Raw genomic sequence first — 22,968 nt, 5'->3', positions numbered from 1 at the left:
CCATGCTGATTCCTACAGAGTAGATTTTTAGTCTCCAGAAAAGTCATTATACTCGAACATAATACGTGTTCCAAAATTCTACAACTGATCGACATTAGAGATATAGGTCTATAGTTCTGCATATCTTTTCAACGTCCCTTCTTGAAAACGGGGATGACCTGTGCCCTTTTCCAATCCTTTTGAACGCTACGCTCTTCTAGAGGCCTATGGTACACCGCTGCAAGAAGGGGGGCCACGTTCCTTCGTGTACTCTGTGTAAAATCGAACGGGTATCCCATCAGGTCCAGCGGCCTTTCCTCTTTTGAGCGATTTTAATTGTTTCTCTATCCCTCTGTCGTCTATTTTGATATCTACCATTTTGTCATCTGTGCGACAATCTAGAGAAGGAACTATAGTGCAGTCTTCCTCTGTGAAACAGCTTTGGAAAAAGACATTTGGTATTTCGGCCTTTAGTCTGTCAGCCTCTGTTTAAGTACCATTTTGGTCACAGAATGTCTGGACATTTTGTTTTGATCCGCCTACCGCTTTGACATAAGACCAAAATTTCTTAGGATCTTCTGACAAGTCAGTACATAGAACTTTACTTTCAAATTCATTGAACGCCTCTCGCATAGCCCTCCTCACACCACATTTTGCTTCATGTAATTTTTGTTTGTCTGCAAGGCTTTGGCTATGTTTATGTTTGCTGTGAAGTTCCCTTTGCTTCCGCAGCAGATTTATAACTCGGTTGTTGTACCACGGTGGCTCTTTTCCATATCTTACGACCTTGCTTGGCACATACTCATTTAACGCAAATTGTACGATGTTTTGAACTTTGTCCACTGATCCTCAACACTATCTGTACTTGAGACAGAACTTTTGTGTTGAGCCGTCAGGTACTCTGTAATCTGCTTTTTGTCACTTTTGCTAAACAAAAAAATCTTCCTACCTTTTTTAATATTTCTATTTGTGGTTGAAATCATCGATACAGTAACCACTTTATGATCGCTGCTTCCCTGTTCTGCGTTAACTGTTTCAAATAGTTTGAGTCTGTCTGCCACCAGAAGGTCTAATATGTTATCACCACGAGTCGGTTCTCTGTTTAACTGCTCAAGGTAGTTTTCGTATAAAGCACTTAAAAATATTTCACTGGATTCTTTGTCCCTGCTACCAGTTATGAACGTTTGAGTCTCCCTGTCTATATCCGGCAAATTAAAATCTCCACCCAGAACTATAACATGGTGGGGAAATCCACTCGAAATATTTTCCAAATTATCCTTCAGGTGCTCAGCCACAACAGCTGCTGAGCCAGGGGGCCCATAGAGACATCTAATTACCATGGGCTGAGTGCTGCTTTAACCGTGACCTTCACCCAAATTATTTCACATTTCGGATCTCCATCAATTTCCTTCGATACTATTGCACTTCTTATCGCTATAAACACTTCTGGTTTCAGCCAACTTTCTGTCCCTAGTACTATATGGGCGCTGTGACCGTCTATTAATGAGAGCAGTTCTGGGACCTTTCTACAGATGCTCCTGCAGTTTACTATTAGCACTTTAATATTGTTATTCCCTGTTGTATTTTGCCTACTCCTACCTTGCTGCGTCTCAGGAGGTGTCTTGTCGGGCCTAGGGAGGGAATTCTCTAAACTAAAAAAACCCCATGTGCACCCCACATGTACTCCGCTACCCTTGTCTTGTTCCTCCTTCCACCGAACTTTACTAATTCCCACTATATCTAACTTTAACCTATCCGTTTCCCATTCCAAATTTTCTAACCTACCTGCCCGATTAAGGGGCCTGACATTCCACACTCCGATCCGTAGAATGCCAGTTTTGTTTCTTCTGATAACAATGTCCTCCTGACTAGTCTCTGCCTGGAGATCCGAATGGAGGACATATTTTTCCTCTGGAATATGTTACCCATCATTATTTAACCATACAGTAAATCTGCATGCCCGTGGGAAAAATTGTGGCTGTAGTTTCCCCTTGCTTTCAGCTGTTTGCAGTACCAGCACAACAAGGCCATTTTGGTTAATGTTACAAGACCAGATCAGTCAATCATCCAGACTGTTGCCCCTGCAACTACTGAAAAGGCTACTGCCCCTCTCCAGGAACCACACATTTGCCTGGCCTCCCAACAGACACTCCTCCATTGTGGTTGCACATACAGTACGACTATCTATATCACTGAGGCGTGCAAGCCTCCACACCAGCAGCAAGGTCCACGGTTTATAGAGTGGAGGTGGGGGGCTAGCAAGTTTATGCGTGTAAAACTAAGAGTGCTGCTCTGTCAGTTTTTTAACCAGCATTCATGGATTTGTGCAACTACTATCATATAGTGGTGTTTGAGTCTTATCCAAAGGTTTTAGAGTATTGCATTAGATGGTTTGATGAAAATTCAGTAGTGTTGTTCCACAGCCCACTCATCTGACACATGATCTTGCTGACAATCTTGTATCCCATGAATATTTCCGCTCTGGACCCACTTGCCAAAACACTTCGCCGCCACATGTTGCACAGTTATCACAGTCATTTCCTATCTGATCCACTTGTAAAAGCAGTCATATTGTCTACTAATAGGGCTGTAATCAATGTGCATAGTTTTTATGTGGGCATAACAACACATCTTATCAAGGTCCCACCTCACCGTCGACCATTCCTGTCTTCTCCGCCCCCTCAACCCTGCACCTTCCACCACCCCAACCCCCTCCTCCCCGCACCCCGTGACTATGGCTGCCCCCTTGAGGAATTGGTCCTGCCCCTCTCATCTTAGGGTTCCGGCTCCCCCAACTCCTTTGACCAGTTCCCACTCCCTTCAACCTATTCCTGCTGTTCTGTCAGGTGATCTGATCCCTAGGTCATGTTTGTGTGTGCCCAGTGAAAGTAAGAATTCTTTGAAAATGTAGATTTTGTTATAATAGTAGTTGCAGATATATTAAGGATGTTGCAAAGTTACGGGCTGCACACATAAATGTATTGCATGCTAGAATACACATAACAGTGAAAGAAACCAAGATTGGTAGCAAGTGTAGGGACATCGACAATAATCAGTGATAATACACAATAATGTGGAAATATTTCAATAAGTACCTTGCTGAGTTTGTGACAGTTGTTAAAAAGTTTGATATGATTTACTGAAGATAGTTTGCTGCTTATCTTTCCAGAGAAATCGGAAGCAAAAGAAGATGTTGGGAAACTAACTGAGGAATTAGAGAAAGTGAAACAGAATTTAATCATTGTTGATCAGAAAAGAGAAATGTTAGAAAAGGAATTAAGTGAAGCTGTGCAGTCAGCTTCTGTTAATACACTCCAGGCACGAGAAGAAATTTTGCACAATTTTGGAGAACTGATGGAAACAGAACTACAATGTAGTATATGCAATGAGTTGTTTGTGGCTGTAAGTATTAATTTTCGTTCAGATCTTTTTTTAGTCACTTTACTGTACTGGTTGATACAACTTGTATGAGTCAGTATGTTTCATAGTTAACCCTGATTAAAATGTTGTAATGGAATTGAAATTGTCACAAATCATGCCAAAGATTACATAATATCAGCTCTTAGTTTTAAGAAACATTTTAAAGAATTTTTTCATATTGACAGTTCGCCTCCATAGGATATCGGAGTGCTATGTTGAGGATCTGGGTTCAGTTCCCTGTACTGCTAAGGATTTCTCCTTGGTAAGATGAAAAAAGGGATGTACCCAGGATCATGAGGCCAGTTGAGGACTTGATTTAATGAGTAGTGGCTCAAGGGTTTGCAAAGTTGACAATATTTGGGAAAGCAATGTGCTTACTACACCCTGCTCCATACCCCATCCCGTGTCATCTTAGGCAATTAATGACATAGCAAATGATTAACAGGGTGTGTTCTTAAGGGCCTGAATTAGTTGCTTAATTTATATTCTGACTGTCACAACCCTTATGAAACAGCTTATACATGGAACTAAGTTATTTCACTGACAAGGGATCTGATGAAGCAGTGATTAGTACGCTGCATTACCAATGAGGAGGTTGTTATATTGCCCATCCGACCAACCAAATTTCAGCTTCCAATAAATTACTTCATGGACAAAGGATCTGATGACACAGTGATTAGTATGCTGCATTACCAATGAGGAGGTTGTTATATTGCCCATCCAACCAACCAAATTTCAGTTTCCAATGGTTTCCCTAAATTGTTAAAGTCAAATACTGGGATGATTGATTTGAAGATGATGTGGCCAATTTCCTTCGCCTTCCCTTTCGCCTTCCCCTTCGCCTTCCCCTTCCCCTTTGCCTTCGTCTTCCCCTTCGCCTTCGCCTTCGTCTTCCCCTTCGCCTTCGGCTTCGCCTTCGCCTCCCCCTTCCCCCCCTTCCCCTTCCCCCTTCCCCTTCGCCTCCCCCTTCCCCTCCCCCTTCCCCCTCCCCCTTCCCCTCCCCCTTTCGCCTCCCCCTTCCCCCTCCCCCGTCCCCTTCCCTTTGTCATAAATAGTCTCTTGCTCTCTGCCATCCTCTCCTCGCTCCCATCACCAGAACAGCCTCGTGCCCCAACCCAACTGCTGTGCCAGTGTAAATTAAATGCAGCCAGGTTCACATCGTAAAAATTGAGGTTCAAATTAAAATTGTTAGTGATTGAGGCATGATGTTTGGAGAAAACTTTTGCAGTGAACACTGGGAAGAGATTTACAAAGCAAACTGTGTTGTTGAAAAATTACTCCCTCTCTCTCCCTCTCTCTCCCTCTCTCTCCCTCTCTCTCCCTCTCTCTCCCTCTCTCTCCCTCTCTCTCCCTCTCTCTCCCTCTCTCTCCCTCTCTCTCCCTCTCTCTCCCTCTCTCTCCCTCTCTCTCCCTCTCTCTCCCTCTCTCTCCCTCTCTCTCCCTCTCTCTCCCTCTCTCCCCCTCTCTCCCCCTCTCTCCCCCCCTCTCTGCCCCCCCTCTCTGCCCCCCCCTCTCTGCCCCCCTCTCTCTGGCCCCCTCTCTCTGTCCCCCTCTCTCCCCCCTCTCTCCCCCTCCCCCTACAACACATTGAAGGCACTGGCTAGCAGTTTCCTCACATATGTAACGGTCATTGCACTTGTTAATAAACAACTAAATTGAGATGTCTTAAACTTACTACAATATTCACATGACTGACATAATTAAAAAAATAGCAATTAAAAACAATCTACTGTGTCACTAAAAAGTGGCATTTATTTTGCCTGTAATAGTCTCTGTTGCTATGTATCACAATTCCCTCCAGGGGGCTAATGGTTCTTTCATGAGTTTGCACTTGTTGTTCACTGGCCCCCGAGCTGTTGTGCCCAATTCTTCCTTCCCAGGCTGCATTTCCTTCCCAGTGCCCCTCCCTCCCAGTCCTCATTCCTTCCTCTCTGTCCTCTTCTTTTCATCTTAAATGTTTGGTCCCCCTTTGGGGGTTTGACCACCACTTATAATTTTTTATTCTGTACTGTGAGCCATTTGGGGAAGAACAACTCCCACCCTAGCAACTACAGTGTGGATATCTTGCCTCCATTCCCTTCCCTCTCCCTTCCACCTCCGCCCCCTCTCTAGGTCACCAGCACTTGTTGCCAGTCCATATGGTAGGGCAATTCGTAATTAAAAAAATACAGCGTACATTTTGCTGCACATCAAAGGTCTATCCAAAACTCCCCCCCCCCTTTCTAAAGTGCCAGTAAGTTCTATGCCGGTGTATACAACATAGACCATTGAAAGGATTGATAACTTTTACAGTTCCAAAGGAAAATCTTCGGGAAAGCTACTGTCACTTAACACGGAAAAAGTGTGTTTTCTCTCAGGGAAAACTGTATTTTTTAACCATATCTGGGAAAAACTTGGAATTTTTTTTTTGTTCATGTGTACACCCCAATTTTCCCCTCTCAATGGACAGAGCATATTCTGGTTCCTGTCCTTCAGCCTGCCAAGGATCCATTGTACCTTAATAGTTACTAGCCAGTCAGTCTGACCTATATCTCCTGCAAGTTACTTGAACCAACAATGGCTCATTGGCTCCATTGGCAAGTAAAATCTTGGGATCTTATATCTTCTTACCAGTGTGGCTTTCGGGACAGACAGTCTCTGATTGATTATATACTTTGATTGGAAACTGCAGTTTGAATCAATCAGAGACCATCCCTCACAAAAGCCACATTGGTAAGAAGATAAAAGATCCCAAGATCTGAGGACCCAACTGAGCCACCATTGGTTCACATAACTTGCACTGGATGTTGGTCAGACTGATGGGGTGGTAACTATTAAGGTACAATGGATCCTTGTAAGGTGTAAGTACAGGAACCAGAATATGCTCTCTCCACTGGGAGGGGAAAATCGGCTTGTATACATCAACAGGCAAAAAAATTCCCAGATTTTTCCAATATATCTCACTTACAAAATACAGTCATCGTGTTGCAGTTTTCTTCAATCTGCGTGTGTTTTCTTTTTTACTTGTGGCGTCCATCGGACCATTGGTCTCCTCTGGTCTGTGTATATGGATGATTGGGCTAACTTCCACATTGTGGCCCCTGCAGAGCGACAGATCCAGGGTGCCATCTGGTGTGCACACTCGCACTGTTTCCAGTTTTCTCCCCTCAAATTGAGGGTGATGAATTTCTGTTGCCATACTGTGCCCCCCCCCCCCCCCCCAAATGAACCATGGACCTTGCTGTTGGTGGGGAGGCTTGGGTTGCTCAGCGATACAGATAGCTGTACCGTAGGTACAACCACAACGGAGCTGTATCTGTTGAGAGGCCAGACAAACGTGTGGTTCCTGAAGAGGGGCAGCAGCCTTTTCAGTAGTTGCAGGGGCAACAGTCTGGATGACTGACTGATCTGGCCTTGCAACATTAACCAAAACGGCCTTGCTGTGCCGGTACTGCGAACGGCTGAAAGCAAGGGGAAACTACAGCCGTAACTTTTCCCGAGGACATGCAGCTTTACTGTATGATTAAATGATGATGGCGTCCTCTTGGGTAAAATATTCCGGAGGTAAAATAGTCCCCCATTCGGATCTCCGGGCGGGGACTACTCAAGAGGATGTCGTTATCAGGAGAAAGAAAACTGGCGTTCTACGGATCGGAGCGTGGAATGTCAGATCACTTAATCGGGCAGGTAGGTTAGAAAATTTAAAAAGGGAAATGGATAGGTTCAAGTTAGATATAGTGGGAATTAGCGAAGTTCGGTGGCAGGAGGAACAAGACTTCTGGTCAGGTGACTACAGGGTTATAAACACAAAATCAAATAGGTGTAATGCAGGAGTAGGTTTAATGATGAATAGGAAAGTTGGAATGTCGGTAAGCTACTACAAACAGCATAGTAAACGCATTATTGTGGCCAAGATAGATACGAAGCCCACACCTACTACAGTAGTACAAGTTTATATGCCAACTAGCTCTGCAGATGACGAAGAAATTAAAGAAATGTATGATGAGATAAAAGAAATTATTCAGATCGTGAAGGAAGATGAAAATTTAATAGTTATGGGTGACTGGAATTCGAGACTAGGAAAAGGGAGAGAAGGAAACGTAGTAGGTGAATATGGATTGGGGCTAAGAAATGAAGGAGGAAGCCACCTGGTAGAATTTTGCACAGATCACAATTTAATCATAGCTAACACTTGGTTTAAAAATCATGAAAGAAGGTTGTATAAATGGAAGAATCGTGGAGATACTAGAAGGTATCAGATAGATTATATAATGGTAAGATAGAGATTTAGGAACCAGGTTTTAAATTGTAAGACATTGCCAGGGGGCAGATGTGGACTCTGACCACAATCTATTGGTTATGAACTGTAGATTAAAACTGAAGAAACTGCAAAAAGGTGGGAATTTAAGGTGATTGGACCTGGATAAACTGAAAGAACCAGAGGTTGTACAGAGTTTCAGAGAGAGCATAAGGGAACAATTGACAGGAATGGGGGAAAGAAATACAGTAGGAGAAGAATGGGTAGCTTTGAGGAATAAAGTAGTGAAGGCAGCAGAGGATCAAGTAGGCAAAAAGACGAGGGCTAGTAGAAATCCTTGGGTAACAGAAGAAATATTAAATTTAATTGATGAAAGGAGAAAATATAAAAATGCAATAAATGAAGCAGGCAAAACGGAATACAAACGTCTCAAAAATGAGATCGACAGGAAGTGCAAAATGGCTAAGCAGGGATGGCTATAGGACAAATGTGAGGATGAAGAGTCTTATGTCACTAGGGGTAAGATAGATATTGTCTACAGGAAAATTAGAGAGACCTTTGGAGAGAAGAGAACCACTTATGTGAATATCAAGAGCTCTGATGGAAACGCAGTTCTAAGCAAAGAAGGGAAAGCAGAAAGGTGGAAGGAGTATATAGAGAGTCTATACAAGGGCGATGTACTTGAGGACAATATTATGGAAATGGAAGAGGATGTAGATTAAGACGAAATAGGAGATACGATACTGCGTGAAGAGTTTGACAGAGCACTGAAAGACCTCAGTCGAAACCTGAGTAGACAACATTCCATTAGAACTACTGACAGCCTTGGGAGAGCCAGTTCTGACAAAACTCTACCATCTGGTGAGCAAGATGTATGAAACAGGCGAAATACCCTCAGACTTCAAGAAGAATATAATAATTCCAATCCCAAAGAAAGCAGGTGTTGACAGACGTGAAAAATACCTAACAATCAGTTCAATAAGCCACAGCTGCAAAATACTAACGCGAATTCTTTACAGGCGAATGGAAAAACCAGTAGAAGCCGACCCCGGGGAAGATCAGTTTGGATTCCTTAGAAATATTGGTACACGTGAGGCAATACTGACCTTACGACTTATCGTAGAAGAAAGATTAAGGAAAGGCAAACCTACATTTCTAGCATTTGTAGACTTAGAGAAAGCTTTTGACAATGTTGACTGGAATACTCGTATTTCAAATTCTAAAGGTGGCAGGGGTAAAATACAGGGAGCGAAAGGCTATTTACGATTTGTACAGAAATCAGATGGCAGTTATAAGAGTCGAGGGGCATGAAAGGGAAGCAGTGGTTGGGAAGGGAGTATGACAGGGTTGTAGCCTCTCCCCGATGTTATTCAATGTGTATATTGAGGAAGCAGTAAAGGAAACAAAAGAAAAATTCGGGGTAGGCATTAAAATCCATGGAGAAGAAATAAAAACTTTGAGGTTTGCCTATGACATTGTAATTCTGTCAGAGACAGCAAAGGACTTGGAAGAGCAGTTGAATGGAATGGACAGTGTCTTGAAAGGAGGATATAAGATGAACATCAACAAAAGCAAAACGAGGATAATGGAATGCAGTCAAATTAAATCGGGTGATGCTGAGGGAATTCGATTAGGAAATGAGACACTTAAAGTAAGAAAGGAGTTTTGCTATTTGGGGAGCATAATAACTGATGATGGTCGAAGTAGAGAGGATATAAAATGTAGACTGGCAATGGCAAGGAAAGCGTTTCTGAAGAAGAGAAATTTGTTAACATGGAGTGTAGATTTAAGTGTCGCGAAGTCGTTTCTGAAAGTATTTGTATGGAGTGTAGCCATGTATGGAAGTGAAACATGGACGATACATAGTTTGGACAATAAGAGAATAGAAGCTTTCGAAATGTGGTGCTACAGAAGAATGCTGAAGATTAGATGGGTAGAGGAAGAAGTACTGAATCAGATTGGGGAGAAGAGAAGTTTGTGGCACAACATGACCAGAAGAAGGGATCGGTTGGTAGGACATGTTCTGAGGCATCAAGGGATCACCAATTTAGTATTGGAGGGCAGTGTGGAGGGTAAAAATTGTAGAGGGAGACCAAAAAATGAATACACTAAGCAGATTCAGAAGGATGTAGGTTGCAGTAGGTACTGGGAGATGAAGAAGCTTGCACAGGATAGAGTAGCATGGAGAGCTGCATCAAACCATTCTCAGGACTGAATACCACAACAACAACAACAACAACTGTGGTCAGTCCTGATCCGGAGCTCTTCCTCGATGCGCAGCACCTGATGATGGTTTCCCAGTTCCATTTCTTATCCAGAGCTGATGGTCTAGTTGCTTCCTCTGGATTGAGGGGTCCCGGTTTCGATACTCGGCCGGGTTGGGGATTTTCTCCACCATAGGACTGTGTGATTGTGTTGTCCTCATCATTTTGTCATTGCCCGGGAAAAGTGGCGAGAGTGGACAGTGAAAGGCTTGTAAATTTGTATGGGTGTTGATAACCAAGCAGTTGAGCACCCCACAAATGAAATATAATAATAATAATAATAATCATCATCATCATTTCTGTTTCCTGGGTCTTCTTTTTGACAACAAGCTTACCTGGTTGCCCCATATCCGTCATCTGAAGGTTTGGCTGTTTTCGTAAACTCAGTGTCTGTTGCCGTCATGGGATGCGGATTGTTCACATTAGTTTTCTCATCTGGACTATGTTTATCAAGTTTATGGATCAGTTGCCCCTTCCGCATACCCCTGTTCCCCGCGACCCTTTTGGGGCTTTACGTCAAATCCCGTTTTGCTCAATCATGGCCCAATTCTTGGAAGATTAACCTCTTATCTAATAAACGTCACGCAATTGATAAGACTCCCACCGTAAACGTCACGCAATTGATAAGACTCCCACCGTAAACGTCACGCAATTGATAAGACTCCCACCGTGAGGCGTTCATCCCTCCACCTCCTGCAGTGGGAATCTATCATCCTCTGCCGTCTTCATATCGGCCATAAAAGGCTGACCCATGGTATCTTATTCTGCAGTGAGAGCCCCGCCCCCCTCCCCTTCCTATAGTTGCGGTTCTCCCCTCATGATGATCCATATGTTGCTGTACTGTCCCCACCTGTTGGCCTAACACCCTAAGTATACCCTCCTTCCTTCCTTGCCCAGGTTGTTAGCAGACGGCCCTTGCATGGTTACATCCTTCCTCATTTTTCTTTGCCAAAGTGATTTGTCCTTTAAGGTTCAATTTCTCTGGAATTTTAGTCCCTCAGTTAGTGTTGGCATTGGTTATGGAGGCCATGGCTTTGTGCCCTCACCAGCCAGGTTCTCTTCGCCTTTTCCCTCTGTTTCATCTGGTCTTTTGTACAGTTTTGTTTTGTCTTGTCTTCTTCCCTTGGTATTGTCCTCATTGTGTCGTGATCATGGTACGGTGTGGGGATCGGGATGGGACAGTGGTGGTGCTGTTGCTCTGACACCCGTGCTCACCCTGTTTCCCCCCACTCCCTCCTGTTCTTTCCTCTTTCTGCTGGCCTGATGTTTCTTTTACCTTTTTGTTTGCCCGTTTTCCCTTCCTGTTGACTGGACTTTGCTGTTTGTGTTGTTCCTTCCTTAGTCTCTGCCACATTCTATCATGGGACCAATGACATTGTTGTTTTGACCCCACCCTTGTCAACTAACCAAGCAGCCAAGTAATTAAAATTCTATTTTTGGATTGATCAGACAGCTGTTGAAACATCTTTGTTATCAGTCAGTGGTCTATGATCTATCCCTTCAGTGACTTAAATATCTGGTAATGACATTCAGCTATAAAAATGAATACAAACAAATCACTTACAGATTCATTTAATTCTTTCAAGTTCTCTTCTTTAAAGATAAAGAAAAAGGAAAAAAAAGCGAGAAAGTGACCTCCTATAGCATACACACTTTTTAAAAACACAACTTTTTAATTGCTTGTCAGTATAGGATTTGGTAAAATATTGTCTATAGAAAGAGAACCACAATGATGACATAATAGATCAAGCATCAGTAGCTAAATTATTGATATATTATGTGACCTTGCCAAGCCTCTTAGTTCACCAATCATGATATTCTAGTTGGTATGCCAGTACATTGTGAGATTAATGGCTCCGTTTTATGTGGAGAATGGAAAGCAGTGAACCACACCACAAGAATAATACTAAACTCTAAATGGCCAACATAAAAAAATCAAGTCCTACAAGGATAATGTTGGATCTTATCCTGTTTCTAACTTACATTAATGTGCTTCCAGTGTTTTTACAGATTGTTCAAAAAGGTAGTGTTTACTGATGACACAAGCATATTAATACTCAATCTCAGAAACTAGACACAGCCTAGGCAATAGCCAAATGGATCTACAGCTGGTTCACACAAACAGAACAAGTCTTGATCTCGTGAAAAGTGTTAGTATACATTTTGAAATAAATAAAATGACCTTCTGGTATCAGAAATAAGTGTAGGTCAGGTGCTAAAAGAAATTCTGTGTAAAATTCTTTGGAGGTTATGGGCAGAAATGGAGCCAACAAAGAGATAAACATGTCAGATTGAAATGCTTGATTTGTTTAAAAAATGTTGAGATGAGTGTAGCTGTGTTTTCTCAAAAGCAAAATGCCAGGATCCTGCCTGATTTTGCATACATTTGCTCTCTGTTGTCTTTTGGAATTATCATCGGGGCTAAAGTAAAGGAAGTATTTATCTGGTTAAACTGAGCAGTAACAGTGTGTTAAGCGTGTAACCAAAGACCTCGGAGATGCCTCTTCAAAGACTGGGGTGTCCTTACAAACTTTCCAGTACATTTACTCGTTGTTGTTGTTGTTGTCTTCAGTCCTGAGACTGGTTTGATGCAGCTCTCCATGCTACTCTATCCTGTGCAAGCTTCTTGATCTCCCAGTACATACAGCAACCTACATCCTTCTGAATCTGCTTAGTGTATTCATCTCTTGGTCTCCCTCTACGACTTTTACCCTCCACGCTGCCCTCCAATGCTAAATTTGTGATCCCTTGATGCCTCAAAACATGTCCTACCAACCGATCCCTTCTTCTGGTCAAGTTGTGCCACAAGCTCCTCTTCTCCCCAATCCTATTCAATACTTCCTCATTAATTATGTGATCTACCCATCTAATCTTCAGCATTCTTCTGTAGCCCCACATTTCGAAAGCTTCTATTCTCTTCTTGTCCAAACTATTTATCGTCCATATTTCACTTCCATACAAGGCTACACTCCATACAAATACTTTCAGAAAAGACTTCCTGATACATAAATCTATATTCGATGTTAACAAATTTGTCTTCTTCAGAAACGCTTTCCTTGCCATTGCCAGTCTACATTTTACATCCTCTCTACTTTGACCATCATCAGTTATTTTACTTCCTAAATAGCAAAACTCCTTTCTTACTTTAAGTGTCTCATTTCCTAATCTAATTCCCTCAGCATCACCCGATTTAATTTGAATGCATTCCATTATCCTCGTTTTGCTTTTGTTGATGTTCACTTTATATCCTCCTTTGAAGACATTGTCCATTCCGTTCAACTGCTCTTCCAAGTCCTTTGACGTCTCTGACAGAATTACAATGTCATCGGCGAACCTCAAAGTTTTTACTTCTTCTCCATGAATTTTAATACCTACTCCAAATTTTTCGTTTGTTTCCTTTACTGCTTGCTCAATATACACATTGAATAACATCGGGGAGAGGCTACAACCCTGTCTCACTCCTTTCCCAACCACTGCTTCCCTTTCATGCCCCCTCGACTCTTATAACTGCCATCTGGTTTCTGTACAAATTGTAAATAGCCTTTTGCTCCCTGTATTTTACCCCTGCCACCTTCAGAATTTGAAAGAGAGTATTCCAGTCAACATTGTCAAAAGCTTTCTCTAAGTCTACAAATGCTAGAAATGTAGGTTTGCCTTTTCGTAATCTTTCGTCTAAGAGAAGTCGTAAGGTCAGTATCGCCTCACGTGTTCCAACATTCCTACGGAATCCAAACTGATCCTTCCCGAGGTCCGCATCCACCATTCGTCTGTTAAGAATTCGCATTAGTATTTTGCAGCTGTGACAAATTGAACTGATAGTTCGGTAATTTTCACATCTGTCAGCACCTGCTTTCTTTGGGATTGGAATTATTATATTCTTCTTGAAGTCTGAGGGTATTTCGCCTCTCTCATACATCTTGCTCACCAGGTGGTAGAGTTTTGTCATGACTGGCTCTCCCAAGGCCGTCAGTAGTACTAATGGAATGTTGTCTACTCCGGGGCCTTGTTTCGACTCAGGTCTTTCAGTGCTCTGTCAAACTCTTCACGCAGTATCTTATCTCCCATTTCGTCTTCATCTACATCCTCTTCCATTTCCATAATATTGTCCTCAAGTACATCGCCGTTGTATAAACCTTCTATATACTCTTTTCACCTTTCTGCCTTCCCTTCTTTGCTTAGAACTGGGTTGCCATCTGAGCTCTTGATATTCATACACGTGGTTCTCTTCTCTCCAAAGGTCTCTTAAATTTTCCTGTAGGCAGTATCTATCTTACCCCTAGAGAGATAAGCTTCTACATCCTTACATTTGTCCTCTAGCCATCCCTGCTTAGCCATTTTGCACTTCCTGTCGATCTCATTTTTGAGATATTTGTATTCCTTTTTGCCTTCTTCATTTACTGCATTTTTATATTTTCTCCTTTCATCAATTAAATTCAATATTTCTTCTGTTACCCAAGGATTTCTAGCAGCCCTCGTCTTTTTACCTACTTTATCCTCTGCTGCCTTCACGACTTCATCCCTCAGAGCTACCCATTCTTCTTCTACTGTGTTTCTTTCCCCCATTCCTGTCAATTGTTCCCTTATGCTCTCCTTGAAACTCTGTACAACCTCTGGTTCTTTCAGCTTATCCAGATCCCATGTCCTTAAATTCCCACCTTTTTGCAGTTTCTTCAGTTTTAAACTACAGGTCATAATCAATAGATTGTGGTCAGAGTCCACATCTGCCCCTGGAAATGTCCTACAATTTAAAACCTGATTCCTAAATCTCTGCCTTACCATTATATAATCTATTTGATACCTTTTAGTATCTCCAGGATTCTTCCATGTATACAACCTTCTTTTATGATTCTTGAACCAAGTGTTAGCTATGATTAAGTTATGCTCTGTGCAAAATTCTACCAGACGGCTTCCTCTTTTATTTCTTAGCCCCAATCCATAATCACCTACTATGTTTCCTTCTCTCCCTTTTCCTACTGACGAATTCCAGTCACCCATGACTATTAAATTTCGTCTCCCTTAACTACCTGAATAATTTCTTTTATCTCATCATACGTTTCATCAATTTCTTCATCATCTGCAGAGCTAGTTGGCATATAAACTTGTACTACTGTAGTAGGCATGGGCTTTGTGTCTATCTTGGCCACAATAATGTGTTCGCTATGCTGATTTACTCTTTAATTGTTTTAATTGCTAATTATAATTGTATTGGGATAAAATGATTTATTTAATCACAGTAAAAGGTAGAAAAAAAATGATTGCCATATTGAGAATGTGTCCATTTCCAGAGCTTCAGAATAGGGAATCTGGAATGAAGTTCTCCCAGAAGCTTCAGCTTCTATCTGACATATAGGATGAAATTGTGAATCCCTATAAATTAAAGTACAAAATGAAAAAAATCACTACTGCAAATTGACTTTTTATAATTCAGGAATTGAAAATTTTATGAGGTGTGTGTCAAGTAGGAACTGCCATTGTTAATGGGATTCTGTTCTTGCTGCACACAGATAAATCTTATTCTAAGATGAGTATCATTGTGCTCATTACCATTAATCTAGCAGTAAGGGATAAACATCAGCCAGTAAATACATTTAAAGCAGCACATTTTTCAATCTCTACTGTTTTGATTTTGCTGTTTATTTTGTTACATTAATCTTTGTTAGTTTGAGTAAGCATAAATAGTATGTGGCAATTAAATGGCAGTTAGTTATTAATGCTATTTGTAATAGCTGAGTCACCTTGACTCGTTTCACTTTTGCTGAAGGTTCTTCATATAACCTACAGAGCACAGCCAGTAAATGAATGTAATAAACTGTAACAGAGTCATTAAAGGTTTAAAATAACTACTTGCTATGATCAAACAAAGTTTTCTTATGTCTTTGGGTGGAGAGATAATTTTAAATTTAATACAGTAAAGAGAGCCTGCCATTTGGTGATACTTTATATGGAATTTTTTTTCCTTAGGCTACAACTTTAACGTGCAATCACACATTCTGTAAGTTTTGCATAAGTGAGTGGAAAAAAAAGAAAAAGGATTGCCCTGTCTGCAGGAAGCCAGTTTCTGCAGAGTTCAGGTCACTTTCACTTGATAATTTTATAAACAAGATGGTGGAAAACCTTTCGGATGATATGAAGAAGAGGAGACAGGAGTTAAAAGATGAAAGACAAGGTACATACTTTGAATTATTATTATATGTTCAACTTTTTGTGTGGTCTTGGCTTTCTCTTAGTTCTGTGAAGATATATTTTGCAATAGACATGTTTCTCAACATAATTCATGTTTAAACTTTCAGCTGTGAACACACAGGCCACAAGAGCATATATGGCTTTATTGTTTTAGAGGGACTGAGAGTGACATAGTTTAATGTTAAAGTTTGTACTTTTGTTATTTGAACAGAGAGTCTGCTTTAAATTTTATACCTTCCATTTTCTCCTTGTGCACTGAAGGTATGTTACCTCTCAAGCAACCATTTTTTACTTGTGCAAAGGTACATTAACTTCCAAGACAAGAAGTGATCAGGAACAATACTTATGTAGCTGTTAATTTCCATATTTTTCAAGAAGTTGTGCAGTTTGTTCACTCTTAATGTTTTCATCTATACATTAAATTAAGCAAATCTTCTGAGATTATAATATTGCTTCGTGTTTACATAGTGCTTCTGAAATAGCATAATTTTTTGTTAATTACTAAGTGGGGAGGTAGGTCCATTATCTCACTCTGCCTTCATGGTAAGTTCTAAGGAAGCCATTTCATAGTTCTTGCTGTTAGACTGATTTTTCATTTCTAACATTGATTTATAGAATGTAAATGTTGAGAATAGTTCTGTTTGTCACGTCACACCTCCCCTTTCCCATTCATCACCAGCTCCCTGGCATTAGCTGCTTAGTTGCTGTTATCCATGTGTTACTAAAAATCACAAAGTGCATAATGTCATTTGACAGTTGACTGTTGCTTCAGTACACCTCTTGTAGGTATTTCACAGTGGGTTAATGGACACTGATTTTGACTCGCGTGACTCCTTCCCCTATCTGGCTACACTTTCCAGACATAAGAGACCCTGAAAAGAAACTGCTGAAATGAGTGGTCATCAGAAAAAATTGGGCTCTGTACTTACAGGTAGCTACATTTGAACATAATGACTGTGTCCAGGACATTAAGCATGATCCCCCATGCCACTGAGACATCTATACCAATGGCCTCAGAATGTACTAAGAGCCAGTGTTTTCTATGATGGAATGGCAACCGCTGCTGGCAATAGGACACAAGTGGGCAACATTCTGAATGTCCAAGACAAGGACATCAGGCGGGAACCAAGTAGCCTTTTGGGTCTGTGATCAAAAGATAATAAATAATTAAAGAGACCAACAAAAGATCATGGTGTCAATTTGTGAATTCCATAAATTGCTCTATATTATACAAAATAGCATGGAAGTGGATCAGGATGATCTTGATTTATTGAGGATTTTTCATGGGACTAGTCTGCTATTTTGATTGAGATTCAAATTCTCAAGAATTAACTGTACTTACCTACTGTACACTTTTTTACTATCCATGTGAGTAGGACATTTTACACATGGTGAACACCAATGAGCCTGTTCAGCCATGCTTTCCTTCTTCCAAATGCGAAGCAAGGAGGTAGATCTGAAATACTCCAGAACGTAATGTAGTTTTAATTGGGGTCCTCTGGTTACTCTGATAACAAAAACAATGGATTGCCATTTGGCTAGTCAGAATTCAGGGCCCTTCAAGCAAATCAGTTTTTATCCTCCGACAAAAACTAGACTACAAACACCATACCTGAAACAAAAATATTTAAAAATTAGTGTTGTTTACCTTATACACTGGCTTAAATCATTTCGATTGGGACTGGAGCTTATAGACATACTTGTTGTCTGATGTAATGGCCTTCAGAAGTTTCTTCTTGTGTAGAACTTGCTGATACAAAACTCTGAGCAGTCCATTAGATAATTTATTTTTGTTTTACTATTCAGTTCACATATTTTTGTCAGGTTCTCACAGGAACAGAAAACATAAATTCCAGGTTTACTTACTAGAAAATGAGAACTTGATGTAGACTTTCAATACTAGACTCTAGACATCAAATTCAATAATTTTGCATATGTTCAACAATACTATGAATAACGGAGGCAGTTAAAATTAGCTTCAGTTATATTACTATTGAAAGATTTAAAATTTTGAAACTTTGGATAATGTGCTCCAAAGGTCACTGCTGTATTGTCTGCACCAAAACTTGATGTATTAGATACTTCCAAATTATGTTAATCTAAAATAAACTTAATGTTTTCCACAAATAGAATCAGTTATTTCATTGCTATTGATATAGATGCTTAGCAGTTTCTCATTTACCCAGTGTACTTAGAAAAATATTTTATTGACACAGGAAAACATACAATATTACCTTTATTGGTAACAAAGAAAAATGTGCCATCTTCTAGTTCATTTCCTAAGAATTTTGCGAAATGTGGGACCAGCACATTTTGTACTAGCATCTCATATTTTGTACACCCACAATGAAGTTTTGGACTTAAATTAGAGTCTTTGAAAATTGTACTTTCTAGCTTAATACCCTAGTTAGTACTTAATAAAGTGGCACTTTGAGTGCTCAAACTTTATTGTCAATAGACGAGTGCTTTACACTAAAAAAATTGCAATCTATTTACTTTTGGAAGTTGTTGCAAGAGAGAGTTTGTGTCCCTCGTAATAAATACTTTCTCACAGCCCCAGCATCCTCACCTTTTATTGGAAAGTATGTAGGACACATTGTACATTTCGCTATCCTTTCATCATCATCTTTAGCTAACAGATTTTGAACTGTTTGCTCTGTATCCATTCATTATGAAATGAGCACATTGTTTTTACTTTATTTGTTTGGGTTTCATTCTGACTGTCATAATTGTCATCACTACACTGTGTTGTTGCTGTTTGTATTTAGACATAACATACAAAGATTTCAAACATCTCTAAAACCACTGTAATATTAATAAAGTTTTCTCTTGTGAAACAGTGGAAGTGTGAAATGTGTCAATATTCCTTCACTGAGTCAATCCATAAATACAACTCAACAGTAACTATTTCAAGGTGAGCGAGCAAAACATTTGACTTTTGTAACCACTGTTTTGTTGCTCTTTCATGTATTTGGTACATATTGGCTTTGCCCATCAAAAATAAGATGATAAATATTATACAGTATAATATTAAAAAAGTAAGACTGTGAAAATAAAGAAAAAAATGGATGAGGGTATCCCGTCATACTCATGTATGGACATAAGACAATTTATATAAAGTAGTGGAAACTGTACAAAATCCTTCTCAGTGATGCAGTCTCTGTTTCGAGCATGGGACTATTTTGTTGAATATAATCCCCAACCTTAAATGTTAAAGGTCAGGAGGATGAGCAAGATGATTGAGTAAATTGTCATCTCTATATTCAGCAATCAAAGACTTGACATTACTCAGCATTTATGGTCTCTGGGGGAAAAGAATTCATGTCCTATTCAGCCAGACCTGCACATTGACCCTGATGGGGGGCCATTCAATACCAACTAACCACAGTGACATCCTCTGTCATTGGTGGCCTTCAGATGGAGGTATTGAATAATTGTCAATTTCTCACACATTGGAGTCAATGCTTTTCATTCAAGTGGCTCCTCAACTGTTTTCACAAAGCTGAGTGCACCATGTTCCAGTCCTCCCACCATGGAAAAATCTTTGCAAGTACCAAAAATTGAACATAGTTCCCCCACATAGCACTCAGACTTCTCGTGCAGACCCTTACCCCCCTACAATCTCTCAAAAGAATTTGAAGTCATCTCCCCTGTGTCTGTTATTATTCAGTGACTATATCAGATCTTCTTGTCTGCCATTCGTGATTAATATTCATCAATGCCTTTGGTAATTCAGGACCTTTCAGACACTAAAGAACACCATACACCATTTTAGATGGGTGTTTGTATCATTTTTACAAACTTCTGCACTGTCCAATATGCAGAGGTTGTACAAAAATTGGAAACACCAGAAACACCACATTACTGTGCCTAATATGACATAGGAAAACCTTTGACATTTGAAACATCTTCCAATCATCTCGGAATGGGTAAATACAGGTCCAATATTATTTTTGAGAGAGTGTTACACCATTCTTTCTGCAAAATAGTTGCAAGTTCAGGTGTAGTTGATGGAGGTGTATAGTGACCATGGAAACATCTTTCCAAAATAGACCCCAAAGGCTCAAGAATTTGAGATCTGGTGACTGTGGTGGCCAGATGAGATGTAACACTTCCATCTTCATGCTCAAAAAACCAGTCCTGGATGATGCAAGCTGGTTAAACAGGAGCCCTGCCATCTTGGAACACAACCACTGGGGAGCAAACACTGTACCAAGGGGTGGATCTGACCAGCCAAAACGCTTTGAAACTAATGTGACCTTTCAGAGTAACCACGATGTCCTTGGAATGCCATAAGGGCTACCCAGATCATCACCAAACCCCCACCGTGTTTCACTCCCGGGACATAAACTCAGCCAGAAATTGGAAACTGTGTGAAATAAAACTTATCTGACCAAATGACTTTCTTCCATTGCTCCATAGTCCAGGTATGATGGCTTCAGCACTATGTTTTCTTGTTACAGGCATTAACTATAGAATGATTTGGGAATTCTGGTTCACCCTGAAATTTCCTTTTTTAGAGTTACCTTTGTATTGTTTTGGTGCTGTCAGGTTTCACAAGCACAAAATGAAGTTTCGCAGTGACTTTTGCAGTTGTTCTTCTTATATTTTTCATAACAATCCTCTTCAGTGGTCATCTGTCACAATCATTCTACTCTCTCTCTCTCTCTCTCTCTCTCTCTCTCTCTCTCTCTCTCTCTCTCTTGTCCGCATTGTGAGTTTGTGTATGATGATTTTTCCCTTTTCCTGTATGTGGTATAAATGTTTGATGTGTTTCCTATTGAGACACCAAACACTTTGGTTGCTTTGGTTATGAAAGCACCTGCTGAACAAGCACCAACAATTAGCCCATATTTGAAGTAGCTTAGCTTTGACATAAGCACTCACAACTTCACAGAACACTGTTCTGACCATGGCTGATACTTGCAACATACTAAGAACACTATACATGTGCTGTTTGTGGTCAAATACATCAGCACAACCTGCAGGCTGGGCTGGCATCTGTGTTTATGTTCAAGCATTCATTTGTCATGGTGTTTTCCATCTTTGTGCCAGTTCCTGTATTTCCGACCTTCCGCACGAAAAGAGATTGATGTGGAGTGGAAGCACTGGCTTTTCATATAAATGAAATATAAGTTTGTTGTGGTTACACAAAACATTTTTCTGCCAACCACCAACATTCAGTAAAACTCTGTGTTTTTTTTCCCTTCTTCTTCCCCCCCTCAATTTCTGTCTGTCAAAAGAAGTGGCATGGAAATGTTATTGCAGAATCTACAGAAGAAAAAAATGTTTAAACTCACGTTTCCTAGCTGTGAGAATGAACTCATTTACTTCAATTTTAGCTTTGTGTGACAAGAATAAAAATAGAAATGATGGTGCAAGTGGAAGCAGAAATGGAATTGGAAATGGAAGTGGAGAAAGGCGGCGTGTGCGGTCTGCTCGACGCACTACAACTGAAACTGAAAGCATTCCAAGACCAAGGCGACGCCAGCCATTACCTGCTGTTGTCGAATCACTATCACCCCCAGCTGAAATAGTTACTGTACATTTGTAAGTATTCACCTTCAGTTTAACTTACTGTTATTTAGATTTTTATCAGATACTAAGTGAATTCATTTATACAAATACTAAGTGAACAACTTTAATATTAAATTTATATTCTTCCCATGGGTAGACGCAGTTTTCCTTGACATTCATTTACTTTTTGGACCCTAGTGTTATAGATGTGTGGCTGGTGATGAGTGTGCGTTTTATAAGCCTTCTAGTCAGTCTAAGGGATAGACGTATATGTTCATACAAAATATTCGCATATTAATTTGATGTTGTTAAAGGTTGATGCTAACGGGTGTTGAATTTCAATGTGTCGTAAAAAGATAAAAGATCTTGTGTGTGCGAGTGTATACCTGTCCTTTTTTTCCCCCTAAGGTAAGTCTTTCCGCTCCCGGGATTGGAATGACTACTTACCCTTTCCCTTAAAACCCACATCATTTCGTCTTTCCCTCTCCTTCCCTCTTTCCTGATGAAGAAACCTTGGGTTGCGAAAGCTTGAAATTTGTGTGTGTGTGTGTGTGTGTGTGTGTGTGTGTGTGTGTGTGTGTGTAAGGTTATACACCATTTTAATATTATTTACGGATGTCTCACATTACCACATTTGACCTCCACTTTGTTTTCGAAATTTTTTAGTTGTGAGTGTTGTTTCAGGAAGGTTGCCAAACACCCAGCATGGTAACCAGTCTGTGTTGGGGGTCGTCAGGTATCCATATAGTAGTAGCCTCATGACTGTGCAGGGAACACATAGTTTCCCAAAAATGCTGAGCAGTTCATATTTACCTTGTTGATAATACGAGGACTCTGAGTAAGGACCTCCACGCAAGGGGACCATTCCTTAGGCAGGGTTGCACCCAAGGGGAGAGCAACCAGTTGGAGAGTGTAGCACTGTGGTGAACCAATCCCACTAAAGAGAGTTAAATTGGACTACATTGGTGGTTGTGTAGTCTCGGCAGTATCTCAAGAGAGATCAACTAACTTTTATGCTGAAGAATGTAACTGCAATACATTGCCCCAGTTTGAAATGAATCAAGACAAATACAGAAAAGTCAAGCAAGGGAGGGGGAGTGTGAGTCTGTACCAGAAGTGACAATGGATCCTTCTTAAATACCTCGAAGAAATGTACAGTGAGAGGGTCTTGATAAACAAAATGCAGAACGTATCTGTACTCATGAAAACCTTCTACCCTGTTCAGTCACAGGGTTGTTGAGCTGCTAAAACTAGGGTGACATGCCTAGTCACAAGATGAGAAGCCGTGGTGGCACTTAAAAAAGGCGACATAATATTTTAAAAAGTTGTTTGAAAGGTAACAATTTATAGATGACAGTCAAATTAGAA

General features: G+C 40.5%; 1 protein-coding gene across 2 annotated transcripts in view; it reads left to right on the top strand.

The window, feature by feature from the left end:
* LOC126278563 (E3 ubiquitin-protein ligase rnf8-like) overlaps positions 1-22,968 on the top strand; it is a 135,503-nt gene that overhangs the window by 84,844 nt on the left and 27,691 nt on the right. For both annotated transcript variants that reach the window (XM_049978757.1, XM_049978758.1), the window contains exons 8-10: positions 3,149-3,381; positions 15,862-16,066; positions 21,426-21,633. In XM_049978757.1, coding sequence (XP_049834714.1) covers positions 3,149-3,381; positions 15,862-16,066; positions 21,426-21,633 — 646 coding nt within the window. The remainder of the gene's footprint in view (positions 1-3,148; positions 3,382-15,861; positions 16,067-21,425; positions 21,634-22,968) is intronic.

Source organism: Schistocerca gregaria, chromosome 6 (assembly GCF_023897955.1).
Source record: "Schistocerca gregaria isolate iqSchGreg1 chromosome 6, iqSchGreg1.2, whole genome shotgun sequence".
Lineage (NCBI taxonomy): Eukaryota > Metazoa > Arthropoda > Insecta > Orthoptera > Acrididae > Schistocerca > Schistocerca gregaria.
Note: the sequence above shows the minus strand (reverse complement) of the source record. Positions and strands in the feature narration are given on the sequence as shown.